This window comes from Salvelinus alpinus, chromosome 23, assembly GCF_045679555.1.
Source record: "Salvelinus alpinus chromosome 23, SLU_Salpinus.1, whole genome shotgun sequence".
Classification (NCBI taxonomy): Eukaryota; Metazoa; Chordata; class Actinopteri; order Salmoniformes; family Salmonidae; genus Salvelinus; species Salvelinus alpinus.
Genome location: NC_092108.1, coordinates 24,158,212 through 24,185,265, shown reverse-complemented (window position 1 = coordinate 24,185,265; position 27,054 = coordinate 24,158,212). Strand labels below are relative to the sequence as shown.

The following is a 27,054-nucleotide window of genomic DNA, read 5'->3' as shown; positions in this document are numbered from 1 at the left end:
CTGGCAGACCCCAACTATGGTGGGCCCTCTCTGTCCTCCTCTGCAGGGGGACCTCTGGTGCCTGTCTATCATGGCTGCTGGGCGTCTTGTCTGAGCTGAAGAGAGGAAATATAGACAGTCAGACATGCATGTAGGCTATGTTACTCCTGGCAAGAGATGTTGATATACATTTGGATAATGGAGAAAATGAGAATTGATTTATTCCATCTGTCACCTGTTCCATTGCATCTTTGTTTGTAAAACTGAAGTGGCTTAATTGATTTATCGACTGTAGCCCAGAAGCCCACTATCTGCAGACCATAAACTACAAATCCCATCATGCTTAAAATAAGTTCTGACCCCGTCCTAGGCAGACAGAAATGGCTCACATGCTGCAAGTGAACACAAATCTTAAGTGATCTTTTTTATTTGTTTAACTGCTATAATAAATGTAAAAGATTATATTTTTATAAAGTGTCGGTGTTATGGTCACGTGGTGAGGTCAAGTTTAGCGGGAAAGAAAACATGGCGAGCGAAGTAGCAGATAGCGTTGCGGAGCCAGTACAATGTCCCGTTTGTTTTAAGGATTTCGCGGCGTCAGAAATCAATGCCCATCTGGACAGATGTTTGTTAAACAATGACAGTTGTCCGACATCAACCAGTAAAGACGAGAACGGACCACCTCTCAAGAAACCTCGCATTTCTAGCGAAGCGTCCAGTACAACAGTTAACACGACAGACTCGTCGGAGGCGAGGAAAGGTACCACGCCGCCCTCTCCGGTTTTCAGTATGTTTCAGACCAACAGAAATAAGGGTCCAGTTCAAAGTGAACGAAATGCATCTTTATCGAATAAACCGATTGCCAGCACTGCTGTCAGTAAAGGAATTAAACGTCATTCACCTGACGAGATGGAGGCAGGTAAGGCGATGGGACAGTTTGGCATCGACCCCCCTATATCGAACACACTGATAAAGACCCCGCGTGATACAACACCTGTGCGCGCTCTGCTGAATATCGATAAGCCGCTGGCGGAGAAACTGCGACCAACCACGCTAGAGGAATATTTCGGCCAAAACAAAGTAGTAGGAAAACACACCCTTCTCAGGTCGCTGTTGGATTCTCAGGAGATACCGTCATTGATCCTATGGGGACCACCAGGATGTGGGAAGGTGTGGTGTTCTACTTTGTAAACATATACATATAATCTAGATTGTATTTCCATGTTGTAAACGAAAGTAACACGTGAGTGATGATGAAGTGTGACTGACGAGCAGAAATTGTCATATGCTGAGGCAGTGAAGAAAGTAGAGGAAGATGGGTCAAGGGGGAGTGATCCTGAGAGGAGTGGTGGTGAGTAGTAGATCTGTACCAGTACAGAGGGATACACCAATAAGTGATATGTTTCAGTAAGACTGTATTTTGGGAATTTATAACAATGGTTATCAACTGTCCTGCAGGGATGGAACATAAATTGCAGAAAATAGAGGTTGTGGTGGCAGCTGCAGAGAGGTATTTGGGTGTGCGAGGTTTGACGTCAGAAGAGTTACAGGGTGTGTTAAGTGGTGGTGGCTCATTCAGGCTGTTGGCCTGAAGTAGGACTAAATATATTTAACCTTTGTGTGGTGTTCATGTTTTTGTTATTCACCCAATGTTCGCGGGTCTGATTGACCCAAAACATTATTGGGTTTTAAACAATACAGCCATAACAATTTACTTAAAAATACTTAATACTTAGATTTTGACTTGTATCAATTACAAGCAATACACCATCATTGTAAATTAGAATTTGTTCTTAACTGACTTGCCTAGTTAAATGTAAAAAAATATAGACAGCATACATGGTTAATATTTGGCATTTACCTCTGCTAGATAACATTTATCAATAAAAGCGCTATTATTGTTTTTAAAATATATATATATATATTTTTTAACACATTAAGGCTGGTCTACACACCACATGAGGGACAGAGTTTTACTGTGTGTGTGTGTGTGTGTTGCAAATGTATTTCTTGCACTTGATGCATGTGTACTGTGTCTTCCTGTCCTTCTTGGGTCCACGCACATCACAGAGCTTCTTCATGTTGCTACCGGCTGCAATCTAGAATGATGAAAACACTTAGTTCAGGAATTTTACTAACATCTCACTCACATATATAGTTACAGCAGGCCAAGGTAGGAGAGTCAGACACACATGCAACATTACCCACACTTACTTCCATTGTTGGTTCTGTGGGTCGGCCGGATGGGGCACCAACATCCTCCTCCTGAATCCTCCTCACAATGGCTGCAGAAGCTGGGGTCCTTGGGATGTGTTGCTTACTCTGTATTTGAGGTCTTATCAATGCCTTGCCCAACTCCTCGAGAAAGAGTCTTCTCCTCTGGAGCTCCCCTCTGTTCCAATCTGGGTTCAACGCCATCCAGATGACAAACGCTGTGTACGCCGAGATGTCCAAAATGTTGAAGAACATCACAAGTGGCCAGCGTAGGGTTCTTCTTTTGCAGCTGTAGCCAGTCACCAGCTTGTCTAAATTGTCCATCCCTCATTTTTTGGCATTGTAATCCATTATGAGTTCTGTTTTTTGATGTTCCTGGCCACAGATTCTCCCATTCCTATGCAGCGTACTCATGAGTACCACATTTTTGCCTTTCTTTGGCAAGTAGGACACAAGGGAAGTGTCGGCCGTGAACACAAACTTAGAGGAATTGATAGGCCTCTTCCGTGTATTCAACAGCTGAGTTGGGAGCTCTGGCTTGTTTTTTCGTACCGTTCCTACCATTGTCAGCTTTCTCTTGAGGAGCTCCTGTCCCGACTTGTGTTACCGCATGTGATGTTGTGGCTACGGGTCCCTGTGTCATGTCCAGGACAACCCGCATCCCTTGGTTCTTCTCAGGAGCTCCTCCATCTGGCTTCCCTGTATACACTTGCAAGTTCCACTCACATGATGAAGCAGCATCACAGGCAGCCCAGATCTTGATTCCATATTTAGCGGGGTTAGACAGTATGTACTGCTTGAAGGGGCAGCGGCCCCTAAATGACATAAGCTGCTCATCAACAGTAACGTTGTGCCCACGGTTGTAAAACAGGGGAAGGCGGTCCACCCACTTGTCTTACACTGACCTGATTTCAGCTAGCTTGTCTCTCTGCCGCCGAGCTGGTCTGGTGTCTTGGTTATTGAAGCGGATAATCCTGGAAATAATGTGGAAGTTTTCCAGAGATCTTGTGGCACGGAAAAGTTCTTTGCCAGTTTATGCATCCCACAGGGATTTTGTGGATTCCCCATTGGATCTGAAAACACCAGCATGGATAAGAACCACAAAGTATGTACAGTTGAAGTCGGAAGTTTACATACACTTAGGTTGGAGTCATTAAAACTTGTTTTTAAACCACTCCACAAATGTATTGTTAACAAACTATAGTTTTGGCAAGTCGGTTAGGACATCTACTTTGTGCATGACACAAGTAATTTTTCCAACAATTGTTTACTTCCAGATTATTTCACTTATAATTCACTGTATCACAATTCCAGTGGGTCAGAAGTTTACATACACTAAGTTGACTGTGCCTTTAAACAGCTTGGAAAATTCCAGAAAATCATGTCATGGCTTTAGAAGCTTCTGATGGGCAAATTGACATCATTTTAGTCAATTGGAGGTGTACCAGTGGATGTATTTCAAGACCTACCTTCAAACTCAATGCCTCTTTACTTGAAATCATGGGAAAATCAAAATAAATCAGCCAAGACCTCAGGAAAAAAAATGTAGACCTCCACAAGTCTGGTTCATCCTTGTACAAACAATAGTACGCAAGTATAAACACCATGGGACTACAGCCGTCGTACCGTCCAGGAAGGAGACTGTTCTGTGTCTTAGAGATGAACGTACTTTGGTGCAAAAAGTGCAAATCAATCCCAGAACAACAGCAAAGGACCTTGTGAAGATGCTGGAGGAAACAGGTCCAAAAGTATCTATATCCACAGTAAAACAAGTCCTATATCGACATAACCTGAAAGGCCACTCAGCAAGGAAGAAGCCACTGCTCCAAAACCGCCCTAAAAAAGCCAGACTACGGTTTGCAGCTGCACATGGGGACAAAGATTGTACTTTTTGGAGAAATGTCCTCTGGTCTGATGAAACAAAAATATAACTTTTTGGTCATAATAATCATCGTTATGTTTAGAGGAAAAGGGGGGAGGCTTGCAAGCCGAAGAGCACCATCCCAACCATGAAGCACGGGGATTGCAGCATCATGCTGTGGGGGTGCTTTGCTGCAGGAGGGACTGGTGCACTTCACAAAATAGATGGCATCATGAGGTAGGAAAATTATGTGGATATATTGAAGCGACATCTCAAGACATCAGTCAGGAAGTTAAAGCTTGGTCGCAAATGGGTCATCCAAATGGACAATGACCCCAAGCATACTTCCAAAGTTGTGGCAAAATGGCTTAAGGACAACAAGGTCAAGGAATTGTAGTGGCCATCACAAAGCCCTGACCTCAATCCTATAGAAAACTTGTGAGCACAACTGAAAAAGCGTGTGCGAGCAAGGAGGTATACAAACCTGACTCAGTTACACCAGCTCTGTCATGAGGAATGGGCCAAAATTCACCCAACTTATTGTGGGAAGCTTGTGGAAGGCTCTACCCAAAACGTTTTACACAAGTTAAACAATTTTAAAGGCAATGCTACCAAATACTAATTGATTGTATGTAAACTTCTGACCCACTGGGAATGTGGGGGTGGCTGAGTGTCAGTCTCATCCTCCTTCTTCCAACTCCCTGTCAGACTTCGAATTGACAGAGACAGAATTCATGATCTTCCAAAGTGGAAGATGCTCTTTCCACACTAGCTCCTCTCTCTGCTAAAACAAATTCTATGGCCCTCTGAGCAGAGATAATTTTTGGCCATACTGATTGATTGTGGTAAGGAGCCACACATGCAAAGCTATTTATTTGTTGTGTTGTGTCCCTCCCCCAATTTGCACCTGGCTGGGGTAGAGTGGGAAAATCATTTTTACAATGTATTAAAATAATATATTGTAATAACATTGCATGTTCCCACAAGACATTGTGTAGTTTCACACACTACAAAGGGTAAAGAGTGAGAAAAGAGGGAGACAGACAGGTTCTTGGTGCTATGTTGAAACAGCAGGCCCAGGGAGGAGGAAGGCACACAGCAAACATTTTTATTTCATTTTTACTTGTTTTCACCTACACACACACTTTCCCACACTTTTATTGCCCTCAGGTCCAATGGACCTGAACACCACATATGTAATATAAATGTGTAGTGGGGTGCACAGTGTGAAAATGTGTTATTTTACATGTTCTTCACAGAAAATGAGCCAGGGTCAATGAGTCTCAGGGTGAAAAAAGTATTAATTGTATAGTTTTTATTTTAGTAAACATTGAAAATGGGCCGAAACACCACACGGGGGTTAAATAGTGGAGTATGATATATATGTATAGATAGATAGATTCATTTTTTTGTGAGTGTTGTGTTAGATGGTAGGGTATTTTAAAAATGTTTTTTTTTAAGCAAAGTTCAAGGGACTTGTACTCTAGTCTAGTAGGTGACGGTAATGCAACATTTATTGGATGCCAACCGCAGGTAAACTTCATTGAAGAAGAAGTGGGACTGACAACAGCAGCAGCAGCAACAACAACTTCTCATATCAGCATCATTTTTTTTATAGACCAGACCAATTAGTGTTGCTCAGTTGCAGTTTGTTAGAAAAATAATCCAAAAAGCAGATAAATATTGATTTCAACCAACCATCCCCCTGAGTTCGTCATTGCTCAAGAACACGAGACCCCTGTGGGCAGGGAAGACTTTGCAGCAGCCTTGGAATGTGTAACAATAGGGCCTATGCCCAGTGCCTACATAACGTTAAGCCTAAAGATAAGGTCATTTCTGCAGTTTTTTTTAATGATTATTGACTGAGTTAATGTGATTATTGCAATGCCCATGGATGGCAGTCACATAATTGGAACTGCTTTAAATTCTCCCATTAGGCCTAGATATACTGTATAGTGACTTGCATTATCTGCACTGTTAACGCCATAATAGGCCAGCTACCTCTCACTTGACTGGCCACCATAACAGCATGCCTCTTAACACTTTCCCTTTCTCGCTGACTTTCTTTGTCAGCCCCCTGGTGTCATGGGTCAGATTTCATAAGATTTATGAAGCTAGATTCCAGGATTTACAGTGGAGGCTAGATTTATGAATCTGTCTTCAGGTTCTTCTAGGCAGGGACCAGGGGACTTGGTTCTGTCTGTGGATTATAGGGACTGGAAAAAGCATTATAGGCCTATAAAATACAGATGGAAAATGCTGTGACAGTGGCATGCAGCGGGATCAGTAGATGCGTGATTTTAGGTGCCTGCCTGCATTCTCAAGGATTTAATGAGGAAAAATACTTTCCACATAGGGCCCCACACACTATCTTCATCATTAGTAGTAATCATATTTTGAACGAGACAAGTATTCACAGGTACTGGCTTTCTTCAGATGGATAAGAATTCTAAGAATCTCTAAGAATTAGATATGGTGTCACTATGAACTCTTACGTTCATGTATCTCTGTCCTTCCTTCCAGACCACCCTGGCCCACATCATAGCCAGCGACAGTAAGAAGAGGGGCACGGCCCGCTTCGTTTCTCTCTCTGCCACCAGCACATCCACCAATGAGGTGCGAGAGGTCATTAAGCAGGCCCAGAATGAGTTAAAACTGATGAAGAGGAAGACCATCCTCTTTATAGATGAGATCCATCGCTTCAACAAGTCACAACAGGTAATAACAACCAAAGTGCTCCAGCCGATAAGAAGAATTGGGCTCAGGTTTCAGCCAATAACAATGACAAAGGGTAGAGGGTATCACTCCAAGATGCAAATTCCAATGATGACATTTATTTTTATGAAAATGTGTAGGTCTAATTTCACTCATCTTTTGTCTTATCACATTTTTCATAACGAGTAGTGTACTCCATGGAGTTGTAGGCCAAATGATTTAGTAGCCCTTGCCTAGCTACAGCCACACATTTGTCAGAAATCTCTGTACACTTATGATTGGCTATCAACCACACTAGTATAGGAATGTCCATCCCATGATCCCAAAATAAAGACTCAATTCCCTCAAACAATACCCATTATCCACCCTCTTTGTATCTACCACAGATTCATGGAAAAATTCATAGATTTTTAGTGTAGCATCTCAATCAGATTCCCTGAAGCCATTTGAGAGAGAGATTGTTAGCATAATTCTACTATTAGAATATGGTATCATATCACCTAACTAGCCAAGATAACGCCTCAGATTAATGTTGAATGTTAGTGGCCATTCTTTTCTTTCATAACTCCACACCATTGTGTAACAGTACCCACACACCATTGTAGTAACAATGGTTTGTACTTAATCTGCATCTGTGGTCCACATCCCTGACCAGTACATATCGACTAAAACATATTTAGTTATAAATGTAACATAATGGACTAGTGCTGAACGATTAACCGAAACTTGTGTTGTTTTGTTTTTGTTTTTTTGTTTCAAATATATGAATTCCATTTCGTTCTGTTTTTCAAGAGATAGATCAGATCCAGCCTGAACTGTCCGATGTAGTAGGTAGTTGTAGTTTCCAACAGGCCAATATTCTACATAGTTTAGCACAGAAAACGTGGTAATTAACTACAATGAGCATAATGCATTGAGCCAACTACTTGTCCGGTCTGTGTGTGGCAGACACGGAGACAGAGAGAAGAGACATAAGAGCGCTCGATCAAGAGCGATAGAGAGTAGTTGCTTCGCAAAGTATCTCTACTTGAAAATACATGATCTAAGTGATTTATAGTTGGTATTTAGCAGTCAAAAGTATACCTTTAGTAAGAACTACTGAGAGAGTGATTTTGTCAGACAGCGTAGGCATCAGCTCTATAGAGATGAGATGATGACTTGGAATGAAATAAAGTTTTATATGCATGCTGACACATGCATATTTGTGGCCTGCTGGAGGTCATTTTGCAAGGCTCTGGCAGTGCTCCTCCTTGCACAAAGGCGGAGGTAGCGGTCCTGCTGCTGGGTTGTTGCCCTCCTACGGCCTCCTCCACGTCTCCTGATGTACTGGCCTGTCTCCTGGTAGCGCCTCCATGCTCTTGACACTACGCTGACAGACACAGCAAACCTTCTTGCCACAGCTCGCATTGATGTGCCATCCTGGATGAGCTGCACTACCTGAGCCACTTGTGTGGGTTGTAGACTCCGTCTCATGCTACCACTAGAGTGAGAGCACCGCCAGCATTCAAAAGTGACCAAAACATCAGCCAGGAAGCATAGGAACTGAGAAGTGGTCTGTGGTCTCCACCTGCAGAATCACTCCTTTATTGGGGGTGTCTTGCTAATTGCCTATAATTTCCACATTTTGTCTATTCCATTTGCACAACAGCATGTGAAATTTATTGTCAATCAGTGTTGCTTCCTAAGTGGACAGTTTGATTTCACAGAAGTGTGATTGACTTGGAGTTACATTGTGTTGTTTAAGTGTTCCCTTTATTTTTTTGAGCAGTGTATATAATTGAACCGAAACCGAACCAACCTCATAAAGAACTAATCGCTCAGCACTATAATGGACAGATGGGTGTTGATAGAAAATCTGATCTGAAATAATTGCTTCGTACAGCATGCCACAATTGTTTTAATATACCTACAAAGTTTAACAAACTATAGTAACAATAACATAGTAACCAAGTATCACTCTGAAAATAGCAATAAATATCCTTATCAGTTACTGTCTTCATTTTGTGTAGTATAATATGAAGGATGGTTCTCACTGTGGCACAGAACGACCCTTTTATTGTGTCTGTGTAAATTCTGATAACAATTAATAGGCAGTTAGAGCCAGGGTCGACTCTACACCGTGCTCGCGCTAAAGAGGTGCTAAGAGGGGAAACATAGCCATCATAGCGCATGCGTGCGATAGATTTGTCTTTTAACCATGTACCCTATAATGCTTTTACACAGCTACCCTATTAAACCAATGTACAATGAGGTATAGTGCCAATGGTATTTCATGCACAGGTAACCAAAGCCCTGTGACTCACCCTTGATATTGAACCACTTTTGGGATGCTCAACACCTTCTCTTTTCCTCCCATGTCTCTCTTCACTCTCTTTCTATGTCTCTTGTCTGTCTGTATGTAGGATACCTTCCTCCCTCATGTGGAGTGTGGGACAGTGACTCTGATTGGGGCAACCACGGAGAACCCTTCGTTCCAGGTGAACGCGGCTCTGCTTAGCAGGTGCAGGGTCCTGGTTCTGGACAAGCTGTCTGTGGAGGCAATGGGGTTGATCCTGCTCAGGGCCGTCGCTACGCTGGGGATCAGTGTACTGGGAGAAGATCTCAACGACCGCATAGATCAAGACGAGTTAGACTCAACCGAGCTTAGATCAGAGTAAGTAGCTGATACCCCCTCCTCTGGGAATGAGCACCTTGTTATCACGGAACGTGCCGTGTAGACACGTGTCATCCTTAAGTCTGGGATTCCTGAACCCTGATTGATCGAGGGGGACGTCCTCTCTCTCCTCTGTGCCCGCCTTAAAATGTTTTCCTTTAGGTCATTTATGGCCTGGCAGGGCTGACTATAGGCAGACAGCCCTGGCAGTTGTTCTCTCTCCTTTTTCTCCTCCCTCTCTCTTTTTCCTCCCTCTTTCTCTTTTTCTCTCTCCTTTCTCTCCTCTCTCTCACTCGCTCGCTCTCCTTTGTCTCTCTTTCTCTCTTGGAGAAAATATCCTTTCTATTTTATTCAGCTTTGTTCAATTGTATTCTTCATATTATAAAATAGTATACTATAATACCATGGAATTCTAAGCAAATCTTGTCTGCTAAATGAACTAGTAACCTCTCGCTCGCTCTCTCTCTCTCCTTTTTCTCATCTTTTTCTCTCCTCTTTCTCTCTTCTCTTTTCTCTCTCTTGCTCGCTCTGTCTCCTTTTCCTCCTCCCTCTCTCTTTTTATCTCCTTTCTGTCTTTTCTCTCCTTTCCTTTTCTCTCTCCTTTCTCTCTATCTATTTCTCTCTCTCTGTTGACGGAGATGGAGGGGGAAGGGGAGTGTGTCGGTATAGCCTAGCCTGTTTAAGTGAGACAGCTGTTAACTGCTGGCAGCAGATGAGGGCTCAGTTTTAACAGTGTACCAGATTCATGGCAGAGAGCCTTCATGGTCAACATGGGTGTGATTGAGTGGTGGTGGTGATTGAGCTAACATTAGATGTTATATTTGTGTTTAAAGATCTTGGTACAGGTGCAAGCCATGGAGTGAAATGCTCTTTGGTTGTGTACAGATCTTTACGCTCAGGTGGACCAACCCTTTCTATTACATCACATCTTTACATCCTACCTTGTTTTGATATATTCATTTTCTGGGAGTGACATAGGTCTCTGTCAAATTGATCAAACTATACATTTGTTCCAAGGAACATTTTAAATCAGACATTTTCCACACTGCATCAGCAAAAAATGGTGGCAGCCCTGGCTTCCCTCTCTCACCCCTATCAAATTAAAAAGGGGCTATTGTCTTGTCTGGAGTCCTAGCCAAGGGAGGAGACAGGCATGTTTGGCTGTATGTTTCACAGGAAGGTCCCACTGGGACAGCTAGATGAGACTAGTTTAGTATTTGCCCTCCCTTATCACCCTCTTCACATCATTTGATTGTATGCCAAAAGTCATGAATAGAATTGAAAGGTTGGTAGAAAATCCAATGAGCTGTTGGTGTCGCATAGCTATGGCATGTGGTTCAGATGTCACACTTAGTGGCTTAAATGTAAACATTTAAACAGTATATTTTATTCATCTACCCGCAGGTATTTACTATATAGATCTATTGTTTCATTTAGGCTCATGGATCAGAATCAGCACACCAGTACCTAGGGCTGTGGCGGTCACAACATTTTGTCAGCCGGTGATTGTCAAGCAAATAACTGCCAGGTACCAGTATGGCTTCCACACGTAGCCTACAAGCCACTGATGCAGACCTTTGAAACATCTACATTTTAAAAAGTCTAATAAATCCATGCCTACACCTTCACAATAAAACCATTTTTTTTATTTTAGACAGGTTTAAAGAAACATGTAGTCTATTTCAGAAGAACAGAATAGGATACTCAGAGATGTCCTTATGTTAGGTCCTGATGTGGCTATGCCATATGGCTGTGGGCTACACTAGTTCATTTAGCAGACCAGATTTGCTTTGAATTTCATGGCATTATTTTAGATTTTATAGTATGAAGAATGCAATTGAACAAAGCTGAATCAAATAGAAACGATTTTTGGGGAGTGCACGCACACATGCGGCTATTCTGTGTTGTGGTTATCAAAGAAATAGGTTCTCCTATATGCTTAATTTAGAGGTATTAATGTAACTTTAGTTGTTCTACAAATGTTGGGTTATATGTTTAGATTTGTAATACATTCTAAGACTGCATGATACGACTAATGATATGAAAAAAGTTGCTTGAAAGGCATGAGCTTTGCTTTGTTTTTTGCACCGGCTGTACACACTTCAACAGTCTCTCATTCACAATTTAACAAACACTTGATAATGCCTCAAATTTCCTGGTGGCATCCCCTTTGTGTGGATGTAATGCCCCCTAAAAAATCCCATGGCTTTTGCGGCCAGTGGCCGTTGTGCCCTTGGGCTGAATATAATACTTATAATCCCCTTCTCCCTGAGTGCTGCACGCTCCAAAGCACCTCACTCACATTGCTCTCCATCACCTGATCGGGTCTTTCTCACAAGCTAAAAGTGAAGACCGACACATCGGGACGCAACTGCGCGTGTCCTTATCCAATTCAGAGGTGTCCACATTTACTGTACACATTTACTTTTCGTCAGCCAACAAGATGAGTAGGCCTAACGAACAGCAAAAGCACTAGCATATGTCAATCTTCTATCCCCCATGTCCTAAAGTTCTATTCTGTGCAAGAAATAAATATTCCATACATAGTCTGGGACAGTTGTGGGATGTGATTGATCCCAAATGAATACAACCACTAGCATAAAATTTAAAAAATTACGCAATGAGGCTGACGCCACAGATCAGAACATTTAGCTTAAAATGTTGATAAACTAAGCTATTTCGTCACATTCTAAGCGCAGCAATGTGCACACGGCAGTAGGCTGTAAGGGCGAATGTTCTATTAGCGGGAAAACACCATTATCAAAAGTGACCTTAAATGCAATTATGCATGTTTCTTGCCTCACTCTGGGCATCATTCACAAGTGATAATATATAATTCACAAGTGATAGGCTAATATTGTCACCCATCAGACAATTCTTTATTTAATCTTGTCTTTACATAAACCAAATAATATATGTGTGACATTTGTTTTGATTTAGAATGGACCATTATCATGCACCTGTCTCGAGATAGATCTATGCACTTAAATAGCAAATCGAGGACGCTTTTCCCGTGGTTCATTTTCATGCCAGACAGTTAGTCTATACTCCTGTTGTAAAGAGAAGCAATTATTGAGAAAAAGTTGAGAAATAAATATAGTAAGCCTAGCCTATAGAAAGCTGAAGGGATGCACCTCTTTTTAATAGAGGCCATCACTCTGTTTTTCTCATGTAATTGCATAGCCTATAGAAATGTTGCACAAAATGACCTCATGGGCCCTCATGAAGTGTTTGATTAGATTTTCAATTAAATTTGCATTGATATCAGAGTAATTAGAGGGACAATAAAGTGCTGAGTACCAGGCTGTTAGCAAGTTTGGTAGGCTACTAATGACCATTAGCAGCATCAGAGCTTTGAGAAGCCTAATTACCGTGAATAAACGGTCACATGTCATTTGACTGCCTTCATGACTCATGACCGCCCATGTGGCGGAAATACGGTCACCGTATTGGTGAAGGGTGTTTGAGGGTGTTTGCATCGCCCCGGGGACCAGGGGCCGCGTTCCACTCTCCCCGTTAGTTCTCATGTTGTCACAGGACTGTTGGCTCAACACTGTCCTGACTGTCTAACCCCAGACCAGAAGAACACTCAGTTCTTCGCTAACTTCTCTCCAGCTCCTGCAATGACATTATCACCCAGGCCAAGTCCAATAAAGATGCTCCCCTGCTGACTCCATAATGTGGTTTTTGGTAAGGGGTTGTTTATTTGTCACCTTAGTGGCCAATAGGGCTGTGAATTGCCAGAGCTCTCACGTTACGATATTATCACAATACTTAGGTGCCGAAGCAATATGTATTACGATTTTATATGAATTGCAATTCAGTAATGTGATTTTATTTGGGTACAGGTACAGCCAACTAGCGCAAAAATAATATTGTGATATTGTCAAAACAATACGATATATCGCCAAAAATATTATCCCGATATGTAACTATCACTTTTTTTTTGTTCCCCCCCATCACTAGTGGCCAAGTGGATCAAGTCTCTGTTGTGTACTTGTTTTAGAGATGGGATTATTTGAGAACGACACATGGTATTAGACCAGATGCTGGTACAAGGACACTGCCCATCATGCCTTGGCTAAATTGAAGAGTGCCCCTTGTCTGGGTCTGGTTTATGTCACCATACATGGAGGGGAGGCCTGCCGCTGTGAGAGGGTCTCAAAGTGTGGCGTCGTACCGGTTGCTTTTCATCAGGGTCAATCGTTTGGATCTGGGGATGAAGGATTGGGTAGTTGGCTGGGGGATCTGGAGGATCATCCAAATACCATAGCACCCTGTTTGCAGGAGTCAAATTCTGAGCAAATTCTGAGTCTCTATTTGATGTTGGATGAAAATGCTTCTATGTGCAGTATAGCAAAAAGACACAGTTATTGTCATTTTTCTCTGTGCCATTTAGGCCTAATATAATCGGAGCTAAACATTTCTTATTTGTTATAATTGAATGTGTTTCTGTTTTCATGTTGTGTAGACCAAAGGTCTATATTGAGCAGAAGGCTCTGGACACCATAGCCCACCTGTGTGACGGCGACGCCCGGGCGGGGCTCAACGGGCTCCAGCTGGCTGTCCAGGCCCGGGTGGGTGCAGCCCGTCCTGGCCAATCAGGATCTGGCAGTACCCCACATGACATTGTGGTGCAGGAGGAGCATGTGAAGGAGGGCCTTCAGAGGTCCCATATCCTCTACGACAAAGCAGGTGAGTCCAATGGTTCAATAGAAAAGAGTATAGGAGTCGCACCCCTATCATACTAACAGGTGCATGGAGAAAAACTGTACACTAAATTGAAACTCCAGCATACTGATGATCTTGATGCTCCTCAATGGTTCAACCATAACATTAGAGTACATTATTTTCTATTGATTCAGCTGTAGTCAGTGGACATTTGACATTTTTCTAGGTTGTTCTTTCACACTGCCCCTCACTGGACTGACAGATATTTAAAAAATGTAGATGACAAATGATGTTACTTGTCATGATTCAATTTGATAATTACAGAGTGGTGACATCCTGTCTGGTTGGCTCCACAGCAGCAGCCCAGAGATAATAACCCAAGCAGTCTGTCTGTCAGCTCATGGGAATGGACCTGTGAATAGTTTAGGTATATTTCAGAGGTCTCTTGTGAAAAGGTGAATGTGCTGGTCCTATTGGTAGAGCTAACTTCCTTTGCTCTGAGTCTGAGATATGCAGCCAGATCCAGCCAAAGAACACGTTGCCCTCTAATACATACAGTAGACTCTTTCAATATGCCCTACATTAGCTGACTCAGGCCAGACGGCTAGCGCTAATTAGGTTAAAACCCTCAGACAGTAATTTGTACAAGTGATGTCACCATGGTGCCAGCCTGCCAAGTGCTATTGTGGCTCACTGCCATTGATTGATGCTTTAGAAGCATGGACTGGTTGTTGTCAGTGTCATCTTACTGGAATCAATGAATATCCAGAATATGTTAGTCAGAGGACACTTAGGAGATTGATAGACTCCTTGGTGTGGTCGTAGAGTATGTAGTACCCGCCATAACTCTTATATTATGTGCATTAGTGTCAAAGTGAAGGTGAAGGGACTTGATCCCAGTCTCTTTTAACCTCTGGTTCTCAGCTTTACTTTTTCTGTCAACCTCAGTGGAGGATGGGTAGAGGATTCTTCTCAAAATTCCTGGTATTTTCCCTCTCAACACTTCCCTGTCAAACTTCTCATGATTTTACGAATAAATGGATCAACCACTTCAAACATGCCATAGAGTGTATGGCTCTGCTGCAAATGAGAGGATAAATGGGTTTTTGGGGGGGATCCTAAGGACCCTTTGACTCTGACTGTTGCTGCTGCCAACACACCACCAGGGACAGAGGGATGCCCCTGTCTGCCATGGGCTTGAAAAGTTTGTGCCAGCTGGCGTGGCAATTTATTATGAGACCCCCAGAGATCCATCATCCTCCCATGGCCTGGTTGATTTACAGGACGCCTGCATTGTTTCAGTGTGTCCTATTTTGGGTGCTGGTGGAGGCCTCCAGGTGGATGAAGCCTTAGCCAAAATAGCTATGTCAACACAATAATGCCTCAGGAGGGGTGGGCTAATGCCTCAGGAGGGGTGGGCTAATGCCTCAGGAGGTGGACTGGGCTATGGAAGGTTGAGGTGGAGGAGTTATCCATCGTGGAGAGAGGTGAAAGAGGGACCACCTGGGTGACAAATGAGACATTGGTTCAAATTAGGACGCTGTCTCATAATGGGACATTGCCACGCCATGGGGCCCACTGGAAGCAAGGGATAGACCCTCACTAGCCTGGTCCCAGACCTGTTTAGTGCTGTCTTGCCAACTCACATGGTCATTGTCACGCTATACAATGATGCTAAGACGGGTAAAACAGACAGGACCATGCTAGAACATCACCGCAATGGTGGGTTAATTGGTCTGGGGAGACTGGGGCCTCCAGAGAGAATCCAGAACCTAAATAAGCCTATGGGGTTAAAATCTAACCAGAATTTCCTCTGAACATGCCCCAGAAATTATTAATGTACATCAACTATACAACAGGAACACAAATATAGCCTTGACCCAGCTCAGCAGCCTCTTAACTGTTATGTCAACTAGCTAGACATCCAGGATAGATGGTTTTACCAGCTATAGACCTAACTCTACATTTACTCTATTTAATGTTTTGTCATTAAGAAAAACAGTGATGAAATTCATTCACGTCATTGCATGTAGACTAATCTCAGTTACCCGGAAGTAAAATTATTTCGCGAACGTTTGTCATTTCCTGTTTTACATCTGGAAGGGAATGCCGATAACAATTGTGATTACCTTTGTGCAAAGGAAGGAAGCAAAGTCTCCTCACTCGCAAACAAAAACTCTGCCAAATCTGGTGGAAACCATTATCATCCGCACACAGGCTTGACAATCCACGCACCAGTTTAAGTTTACCGCCTTTGCCCAATCCTGATTTGTCCAAATAATCAATGCCCAAAAACAGGAACAACTGCTGCTTGTGGTCACATTCTACGTGAGCCTTGACAGATTCTCGTTGTTTCATGTTCATGAGAATCTGTCCACAAAAGATGACATGTAGACTTCCATCACTATTCTGTTGTGTGATCTGAATCTGATGCTGCTGTATTAAGTTTTGTTAGTGTGAAAGATATTTTGATGAAGCTATTTTTATATCTATGAAACTAAAAACAAATAACTTGTGTCAAGCAGGCATTGGTCTGGATTTGTTTCTAAGCCCTCTACAGTTAACCAGTAACCTTTGTGTATTGTTCTTTGTCTTGGAAAGCCGCCAGTGAAGCTCTGGCCAATTTAGGCCTCATGTCACTCTGAGTAGCAACTATCTCTGATTGATGGATGGAATGTGGGTGTGGGCTGGAGGGAGATGGATGGAAAACCGTAGGGACAGCTTGGCCACACACGCCCTTCCCATGGATCACTAGGGATCAGACCTGGATTCAAAATTATTATTTTTTTCTTCTTACAAATAGGCTACTTTGAGCATTTGATTGAGTTTCGCCAGGAGAGCCAGATGGGGAAAGGGTTTGTACTTTTGGGACTATTTCATTGTTTCCATTGTGCCCGGAAAACTCACAATAGTATTTGAACCCAGGTCTGCCAGTCCAGGGAGAAACATTATATGAAACATCATATAGCCTTAAGACAATAATTAGTATTATTTATATCTTTATGGATCCCTTATTTTTCTTCATCCCCACACCATCTTAAAACCCCTTCCCTCCCCTCCTTTTTGTGTTGTGTTGTGTATTATATGTACACTACATGACCAAAAGTATGTGGACACCAGCTCGTCGAACATCTCATTCCAAAGTCATGGGCATTAATATGATGGTGCCACGTTGAAAGTCACTGAGCTCTTCAGTAAGGCCATTCTACTGCCAATGTTTGGCTATGGAGATTGTATGTGTTTGTGCTCGATTTTATACACCTGTCAGCAACGGATGTGACTGAAATAGCCAAATCCACCAATTTGAAGGGGCGTCCACATACTTTTGTATATAGTGTATTTCTATGGATTTCTATTTCTCTCTAGATCTATATGGTTATTTTCCCACCCATCCAACCCTACTTTATGTTGTTTGTTACATAAAGGTGAGGAGCACTATAACTGCATCTCAGCACTGCACAAATCAATGAGGGGCTCCCACGAGAACGCTTCCCTCTACTGGCTGGGCCGCATGCTGGAGGGAGGAGAGGACCCCCTGTACGTGGCTCGCAGACTAGTCCGCTTCTCTAGTGAAGACGTGGGTGTGTGACACGTCTCTGTTTACATCAAACCATTGTTTTAATCAGTTATTAATCAGTTATTGACCCAATTACATAAACCATTGCATTGGCGCACCCTCAGAAAACACTGTAAAGAGGAGGATGTGCTGTTTTTAAAAAAGAAAACATGTTGGTCAAGCACTAATTACCTGTACCAAACTATTTTGTCAACAAACATGATCTAGCGTCTTTGGTATCACCCCAGAGGAATCTTATTTTTGCCCTGACAGTTGTATGCAAAGTCTATTTTCTGTTGGTCTGCACCTGTCAGAGCCATGGAAGGAGTCTTCCCTTACAAGTCAAAGGCCTAGACAAGGTTATGGTGTGTTCTGACTGGATGTCATGTCCCTTTTGTTCAGGTATGGCAGATCCCTCTGCCCTTCCTCAGGCTGTATCTGCCTTCCAGGCCTGCCATTTCATCGGGATGCCAGAGTGTGAGGTGAGACTTAAATCTTAAATCTTGTCACCAAGGGCAACCAAGAGTTGTCCTTACATCTGCCTCTGTTAAATATCAGCTCTTTGTTATGTTGTGGATACAATAAAGAGAGACATTGGATTTTACCTGAGGAACTCCTTATTTTCTGACCATGTTATCCGGTATGCCTTTTGATATTTGGCCATATCAAAATGCTAATAAAGGTAATTCTCTCTCTACTCCCTTTCCTCCCCTCGCTCCTTCCCTCCCACCCTCAGGTGATCTTGGCTCAGTGTGTGGTGTACCTGGCCAGGGCTCCTAAGTCGGTAGAAATCTACAAGGCGTACGGTAACGTGAAGGCCAGTCTGAGGAACCATAAGGGCCCCCTACCCTCTGTTCCCCTGCACCTTCGCAACGCCCCCACCAAGCTCATGAAGGACCTGGGCTACGCTGAGGGCTACAAGTACAACCCTGCCTTCAGTGCCCCTGTGGAGCAGGACTACCTGCCTGAGGAGCTCCGGGGAATGGACTTCTTCACCTGGAACCCCTCTGACCTATAACCTTTGACCTTTGAGGTTGACCCATGACCTCTGGCATCTGAGGTCAAGGTTACTGTGAGGGTTATAATGCTAAAGATCCATTTTTGTGCTATGAGGACCTCTGAAAATGCTGCTGGATCTAACACGAATAGAACACTTATGCATAAGACCAATTTTGAGTTAAATGATGTTATCACTTTGTTAAATAAATGTAATCTTGTATTGTAGATTGTTACCATTAAGTTGATATAATTTGTCCAATAGACTGTTATAAATAAACAGAGGGACAGTAATTAGCACCTTTTTTATTATAATTAATTTGATCATCTAGGACTTACACTGAGTGTACACAACATTAGGAACACCTTCCTAATATTGAGTTGCACTCTCTTTTGCCCTCAGAACAGCCTCAATTCATAAGGGCATGGACTCTACAAGGTGTTGAAAGCATTCCACAGGGATGCTGGCCCTGTGATGTTGACTTCAATGCTTCCCACAGTTGTGTCAAGTTGTCTGGAATTCCTTTGGGTGCTGGACCATTCTTGATACACACACGAAACTGTTGAGTGTGAATAACACCTCAGCGTTGCAGTTCTTGACAGACTCAAACCGGTGCTCCTGACACCTACTACCATACCCCGTTTAAAGACACTTAAATCGTTTGTCTTGCCCAAATGTCCATCTGAATAGCACACATACCCAATCTATCAGTCTCAATTGTCTCAAGGCTTAAAAATCTTTATTTAACTTGTTTCCTCCCCTTCATCTACACTGATTGAAGTGGATTTAACAAGTGACATAAATAAGGGATTATAGCTTTCACCTGGTCAGTCTGTCATGGAAAGAGCATGTTCCTAATGTTTTGTACACTCAGTGTATATGGGAGGTTTATTCCGTTTTCAGCCATTGTCTGCAAATGAAAGATAAATTACATTAAAGGTAATCTCATGCAGTACCACTTGTTTTACACCAACTCACTTAACCATCGATGTGTTGCACCAGTTCTGCTACACCACGGTACCTTTTTCCCCTAAGGTCTCAGGTGCCATTATTTCAACTATGTGATCTTATTCAGCAGCTACACAGCCTAGGCCTGAGGCCTCATAAATGATGAGTCATAACTCACCTGACTGATCCAGGGAATTAATGAACCACCGTGGGTGAAGACAGTAGGTTTTTGGGTGGTGTTGCAGCCTTTACCATTCACAAAACTGGTAACCCCCCTGGATGTATCACCTACCATCTTTACCCTGACAGTTCAGGAGCCCACCTGAGTAACCCTGGGGAGACAAGAAGACCAGGGTGGAGGAGATGGAAATATGCAAGTAGCCACATTGAAAATAATCTGAAGTATGCCTGATGCTACTGCATACATAAATCACACAAAAAATGTACTGTACATTGTTAATAGTTGAGATAACATCTAGAATGTTTGACTAAAACAATTTCAAACTTTGCTTACATTTGTATATGATCACTTGTGTCTCTTATGTTAACACTGTCTGCCATTACTTATTCAGCTGCATGCGACACATCTCCTTCGCATGATCAGTCTATTGACTGTGGACTGGAATATTGTCCCACTCCTCTTCAATGGCGGTACAAAGTTGCTGGATATTGTCAGGAACTGGAACACGCTGTTGTACAAGATGATCCAGAGCATTCATATAGTAATAGTAACACCAGATACTGACTGGTTTCTTGATCCAGGACCCTACCTTTTTTTTAAAGGTATCTGTGACCAACAGATGCATAACTATATTCCCAGTCATGTGAAAACCATAGATTAGGACCTAATGAATTTATTTCAATGGACTGATTTCCTTATATAAAATCTTTGAAATTGTTGGATGTTATGTTTATATTTTTGTTCAGTGTAGCTAACTGTCTTGTTGCTTTTCCCCCTTTTACGTGCGAGCCTATAGTCTTACAGTGCCACATCCTGGCTGAGGTACAGAAAGAGTATCAGTGTAAGTGTTTCTTATGCTGTGGCCTTGAGATTGGTGGGTATGTAAGAGTGTTCATTAGGAGAACAATATGGAAACAGTCTTTGGAAGGGTTTCATATACCACCAGGATATATATGGGTGTTCAATCTGTTCCGGTTTACTTCTCGGATGCCTAGTATGTTACTATATTTTATATAAATCCTACAGCCACTTTAATGGCATGTTGCATGCTGGACTCACGTAATGCAGTGTGCAGCTGTCATGACCCAGTTATCCGGGATGAGCCTAAGTCCGCAGGTGGGGAAGAACAACTCAAGAGAAACTGAAGAATAAGTGGCAAACCCAAACATGGCTGTAAACAGTAACATGCTGTTGTCATCGGCAGTTCTATTGTAAGAAACATCTTGGTTGCCGAGGCAAAAACCCTGTGCTATCCTGGAGCACGAGTACAGGGCATTGCAAGGCTGCTTCTGATCATTCTACGACAGATGCCGGGAGCTGATGCTGTTGTGGTCCATGTGGGGTCAAATGGCATCAGGAGGGCTAGCTCGGAACTTCTGAAAATTGATTTTAAATAACTGGTTTTAGCACTGAAGGATTCCAAAAAGCTGCCAGTTATTTCAGGTTCTATACCATCACTGGGCTGCAGGTGTGAAATATCCAGCAGGTTACTGACAATACACACCTGGCTAAAAGATTACTGTAGCTCTATTGGAATTACTTTTATAGATAACTTCGACAGCTTTTGGAAACAGAAGATGGTCTACAGGAATGACGTAGTCCATCCAAATCATCTTAACTCCTGGACTCCTCCACGCATTTCAAGGCTGCGTTGAGATAATGACTTATCAATGACCCAAGACCAGCTCAGCTAATCCCTACCATTGTGTCGCTGAGTTGTCATAATGCTGGAGCATTGGCAGTCACAATGTAAGTAACTTAATTGACAATGTCCCCCTAACTGCCCTGAATGCATCTGTTGATCCTACAGTTATTGTATGCAGTAATAATGTGCATATGAACCAGAGTTCTACTGTTGGCCCTGAGGTGGTGTGCCCTAGTAGGAAGTTCACTGGGTGCAGCTCACCCTGCACAATCAGCTCAAATATAAATAACATGACCATGTATACTTCTGATAAGCTTCCCAGTAAAGCAATAAAAACAATCAAGTATCCCAGAAAGTGCTAAAAAATAGCCCACATTAATATATGTAGCCTAAGAAACAAGGTTCATGAAGTCAATAACTTGCTAGTAACAAATGACATTCTTATTCTGACTATTTCTGAAACTCACTTAGATAATACCTTTGATACAGTTGTAGCAATACATGGTTATAATATTTACAGAAAAGACAGAAATGCCAATGGGCATTGCGGTCTATATTTAGAACTACATTCCTGTAAAGCTTAGAGAATATCTCATGTTAAATACAATTGTAGTAATATGGCATAGGTTAATCTGCCTCACCTAAAGCACATTATTGTGGGAAGCTGCTATAGACCACAGAGTGCTAACGGTCAGTATGTATACATGTGATATCAACAGAGGTATATTTTCTTGGTGATTTGAATATTGACTGTCTTTCATCAAGCTTCCCATTCAAGAAAAAGCTTCAAACTCTAACCAGTGCCTGCAACCTGGTTCAGGTTATCAGTCAACCTACCAGGGTAGTTACAAACAGCACAGGAATTAAATCATTAACATGTATTGATAAAATTTTTACTAATGCTATAGAAATTTGCTTTAAAGCAGTATCCAAATTCATTGGATGTAGTGATCACAATATAGTAGCCATATCTAGGAAAACCAAAGTTCCAAAGGCTGGGCCTAATACAGTGTGTAAGAGGTCATACAATAAGTTTTGTAGGGAATTTTATGTTGATGATGTAAATAATATTTGCTGGTTTGTGGTGTGTAATGAGGAGCAACCAGACGCTGCACATGACACATTTAGGAAATTGCTTATTCCAGTTACTAATAAGCATACACCCATTAAGAAACTGGCTGTAAAAATGGTTAAATCCCCTTGGATTGATGAGGAATTGAAAATATGTGTGGTTGAGAGGGATGAGACAAAAGGTATTGCAAATAAGTCTGTCTGTCAAACGTACTGCAAATTGAGAAATCATGTGACTAAACTGAATAACCAGAAGAAGAAACTATACTATAAATTATATTAAGAATGATACTAAAAAGCTTATGAGCACCTTAGATTACATTTTGGGCAAAAAGGCTAACTCGGCTCCATCATTCATTGAATCAGATGGCTCATTCATCACAAAACCCAATAATAATGTAAACTACATTGGCAAGATTAGCAAACTTAGGCATGACATGCTAGCAACAAATGTCGACACTACACATCCAAGTGTAACTGACCAAATTATGAAAGACAAGCACTGTAATTTTGAATTCCATAAAGTACGTGTGGAAGTTGTGGGGAAATGATTGTTGTCTATCAACAATGACAAGCCACCGGGGTCTGATAACTTAGATGGAAAATTACTGAGGATAATAGCAGACAATAATGCCACTCCTATTTGCCATATCTTCAATCTAAGCTTACTAGAAAGTGTGTGACCTCAGGCCTGGAGGGAAGCAAAAGTCATTCCGCTACCCAAAAATAGTAAAGCCCTTTACTGGCTCAAATAGGAGCTGATCATGGACTACAGGAAAAGGCACGCCGAACAGGCCCCCATTAACATCGACGGGGCTGTAGTGGAGCGGGTCGAGAGTTTCAAGTTCCTTGGTGTCCACACCAACGAACTAACATGGTCCAAACATACCAAGACAGTTGTGAAGAGGGCACGACAAAACATATTCCCCCTCAGGAGACTGAAAAGATTTGGCGACACAATGGTAGGGATTAGCTGAGCTCGTCTTGGGTCATTGATAAGTCATTATCTCAACGCAGCCTTGAAATGCATGGAGGAGTCCAGGAGTTAAGATGATTTGGAACCTCAAAAGGTTCTACAGCTGCACCATTGAGAGCATTCCAGTTGCATCACCGCCTGGTATGGCAACTTCTCGGCATCTGACAGTAAGGCGCTGAACAATTCATAAAAATCGCCACCGGACAATTAACATTGACCCCCCTACCTTTTGTACACTGCTGCTACTCGCTGTTTGTTTGTTACCTATGCATAGTCACTTCGCCCCCACCTACATGTACATATAACCTCAACTAGCCTGCACGCTGACTTGGTACCGGTGCCCCCTGTATATTGCCTCGTTATTGTTATTCTTATTGTGTTACTTTTTATTATTACTTTTTATTTTAGCCTACTTGGTAAATATTTTCTTCTTATTGAACTGCACTGTTGGTTAAGGGCTTGTAAGTAAGCAATTCACGGTAAAGTCTACACTTGTTGTATTCGGCGCATGTGGCAAATAAAGTTTGATTTGATTTGAAATAGCTGACCAATCATCCTGTTACCAACCCTTAGAAAACTTTTGGAAAAAATTATGTTTGACCATATACAATGCTATTTTACATTAAACAAATTGACAACAGACTTTCAGCACACTCATTGGGAATGACGTTCTACAAGTACTGTCACACCCTGATCGGTTTACCCTGTCTTTGTGCTTGTCTCCACCCCCCTCCAGGTGTCACCCATCTTCCCCATTATCCCCTGTGCATTTATACCTGTGTTCTGTCTGTTGCCAGTTCATCTTGTCAGGTCTTACCGGCATGCTTTCCCGTCTTCCTGTTTTCTCAAGTTTCCTAGATTCCCCGGGTTCTGACCATTTTTCCTGCCGTGCCCCCGAAGCTGCCTCCTGTTCTATACCTGCCTGACTCAGACCCGATTACGAACCTCTGCCTGCCCTGACCCTGAGCCTGCCTGCCGTTCTGTACCTTACTGACTCTGCCCTGGATTACAGACCTCTGCCTGCCCTTGACCTGTCTTTTGGCTGCCCTCTGGTTGGTCAATACATGTCTGTGATTCTAGCTGTCTGCATCTGGGTCTTATCCTGACCTCTGATAAGTACAGCACTTCAAATCCAAATCAAATCAATTTTATTGGTCACATATACACATGGTTAGCAGATGTTAATGTGAGTGTAGCAAAATGCTTGTGCTTCTAGTTCTGACCATGCAGTAATATCTAACAAGTAATCTAACAATTTCACAACAACTACCTTCTACACACAAGTGTAAAGGAATGAATAAGAATATGTACATATAAATATATGGATGACCGATGGCCGAACGGCATAGGCAAGATGCAGTAGATGGTATAGAGTACAGTATATACATATAAGATGAGTAATGTAGGGTATGTAAACATTATATAAAGTGGCATTGTTTAAAGTGACTAGTGATACATTTATTACATCAAATTTTTGATTATTAAAGTGGCTAGAGATTTGAGTCAGTATGTTGGCAGCAGCCACTCAATGTTAGTGATGGCTGTTTAACAGTCTGATGGCCTTGAGATAGAAGCTGTTTTTCAGTCTCTTGGTCCCAGCTTTGATGCGCCTGTACTGACCTCGCCTTCTGGATGATAGCGGGGTGAACAGGCAGTGGCTCGGGTGGTTGTTGTTCTTGATGATCTTTTTGGCCTTCCTGTGACATTGGGGGGTGTAGGTGTCCTGGAGGGCAGGTAGTTTGCCCTCGATGATGCGTTGTGCAGACTTCACTACCCTCTGGAGAGCCTTACCGTTGTGGGCGGAGCAGTTACCGTACCAGGCGGTGATACAGCCCGACAGGATGCTCTCGATTGTGCATCTGTAAAAGTTTGTGTGTTTTTTGGTGACAAGCCAAATTTCTTTAGCCTCCTGAGGTTGAAGAGGCACTGTTGCGCCTTCTTCACCACGCTGTCTGTGTGGGTGGACCATTTCAGTTTGTCTGTGATGTGTACGCTAGGGAACTTGAAACTTTCCACCTTCTCCACTACTGTCCCGTCGATGTGGATAGGGGGGTGCTCCCTCTGCTGTTTCTTGAAGTCCACGATCATCTCCTTTGTTTTGTTGACGTTGAGTGCGAGGTTATTTTCCTGACACCACACTCCGAGGGCTCTCACCTCCTCCCTGTAGGCCGTCTCGTTGTTGGTAATCAAGCCTACCACTGTAGTGTCGTCTGCAAACTTGATGATTGAGTTGGAGGCGTGCATGGCCACACAGTCATGGGTGAACAGGGAGTACAGGAGAGGGCTGAGAATGCACCCTTGTGGGGCCCCAGTGTTGAGGATCAGTGGGGTAGAGATGTTGTTTCCTACCCTCACCACCTGGGGGTGGCCCGTCAGAAAGTCCGGGACCCAGTTGCACAGGGCAGGGTCAAAACCCAGGGTCTCGAGCTTAATGACGAGTTTGGAGGGTACTGTGGTGTTAGATGCTGAGCTGTAGTCAATGAACAGCATTCTTACATAGGTATTCCTCTTTCCAGATGGGTTAGGGCAGTGTGCAGTGTGATTGCAATTGTGTCGTCAGTGGACCTATTGGGGCGGTAAGCAAATTGGAGTGGGTCTAGGGTGTCAGGTAGGGTGGAGGTGATATGATCCTTGACTAGTCTCTCAAAGCACTTCATGATGACGGAAGTGAGTGCTATGGGGCGATAGTCGTTTAGCTCAGATACCTTAGCTTTCTTGGGAACAGGAACAATGGTGGCCCTCTTGAAGCATGTGGGAACAGCAGACTGGGATAAGGATTGATTGAATATGTCCGTAAACACACCAGCCAGCTGGTCTGCGCATGCTCTGAGGACGCGGCTAGGGATGCCGTCTGGGCCAGCAGCCTTCCGTGGGTTAACATGTTTAAATGTTCTACTCACGGGTCGCGCATTCGATATGCTGATAAAATTTAGGGAGCCTTGTTTTCAGATTAGCCTTGTTAAAATCCCCAGCTACAATAAATGCAGCCTCAGGATTTGTGGATTCCAGTTTACATAGAGTCCAATTAAGTTATTTCAGGGCTATCGAGGTGTCTGCTTGGGGGGGATATATCCATGGCTGTGATTATAATCGAAGAGAATTCTCTTGGTAGATAATGCGGTCGGCATTTGATTGTAAGGAATTCTAGGTTAGGCGAACAAAAGGACTTGAGTTCCTGTATGTTGTTATGATCACACCACAACTCGTTAATCATAAGGCATACACCTCCGCCCTTCTTCTTACCATAGAGATGTTTGTTTCTGTCGGGGCGATGCGTGAAGAAACCGGGTGGCTGTACTGACTCTGATAACGTATCCCGAGTGAGCCATGTTTCCGTGAAACAGAGAATGTTACAATCTCTGATGTCTCTCTGGAAGGCAATCCATGCTCGAATTGTGTCTACCTTGTTGTCAAGAGACTGGACATTGGTGAGTAGTATACTCGGGAGGGGTGAGCGATGTGCCCGTCTACGGAGCCTGACCAGAAGACTGCTCCGTCTGCCCCTTCTGCGGCGCCGTTGTTTTGGGTCGCCTACTGGGATCCAATCCATTGTCCTGGGTGGTGGTCCAAACAGAGGATCCGCTTCG

At 42.9% G+C, this 27,054-nt stretch overlaps 1 protein-coding gene across 2 annotated transcripts; it reads left to right on the top strand.

Annotated features, from left to right (window-relative positions):
• The first annotated feature begins 351 nt into the window (after positions 1–351).
• On the top strand, positions 352–19,601 carry wrnip1 (WRN helicase interacting protein 1). 2 transcript variants are annotated; one of them, XM_071361650.1, is made up of 7 exons: positions 352–1,149; positions 6,578–6,772; positions 9,172–9,422; positions 13,894–14,117; positions 17,519–17,674; positions 18,052–18,131; positions 18,386–19,601. In XM_071361650.1, exons 1-7 carry the CDS (start codon positions 505–507, stop codon positions 18,665–18,667), a joined length of 1,833 nt encoding a protein of 610 aa, XP_071217751.1. In that variant the 5' UTR covers positions 352–504; the 3' UTR covers positions 18,668–19,601. The 2 variants fall into 2 exon arrangements, with proteins under 2 accessions (XP_071217751.1, XP_071217752.1); XM_071361651.1 differs by lacking the exon at positions 17,519–17,674 and having other exon boundaries at positions 421–1,149; positions 18,386–18,939.
• The last annotated feature ends 7,453 nt before the right edge of the window (positions 19,602–27,054 follow it).

Bases quoted from the DNA above. Each gene is read 5' to 3' on its own strand.
- wrnip1 (XM_071361650.1), top strand. From the start codon at position 505: ATGGCGAGCGAAGTAGCAGATAGCGTTGCGGAGCCAGTACAATGTCCC. The intron at 6,773-9,171 runs GTAATAACAACC...GTCTGTATGTAG, and splicing joins GCTTCAACAAGTCACAACAG to GATACCTTCCTCCCTCATGT. The intron at 17,675-18,051 runs GTGTGTGACACG...CCTTTTGTTCAG, and splicing joins CTTCTCTAGTGAAGACGTGG to GTATGGCAGATCCCTCTGCC.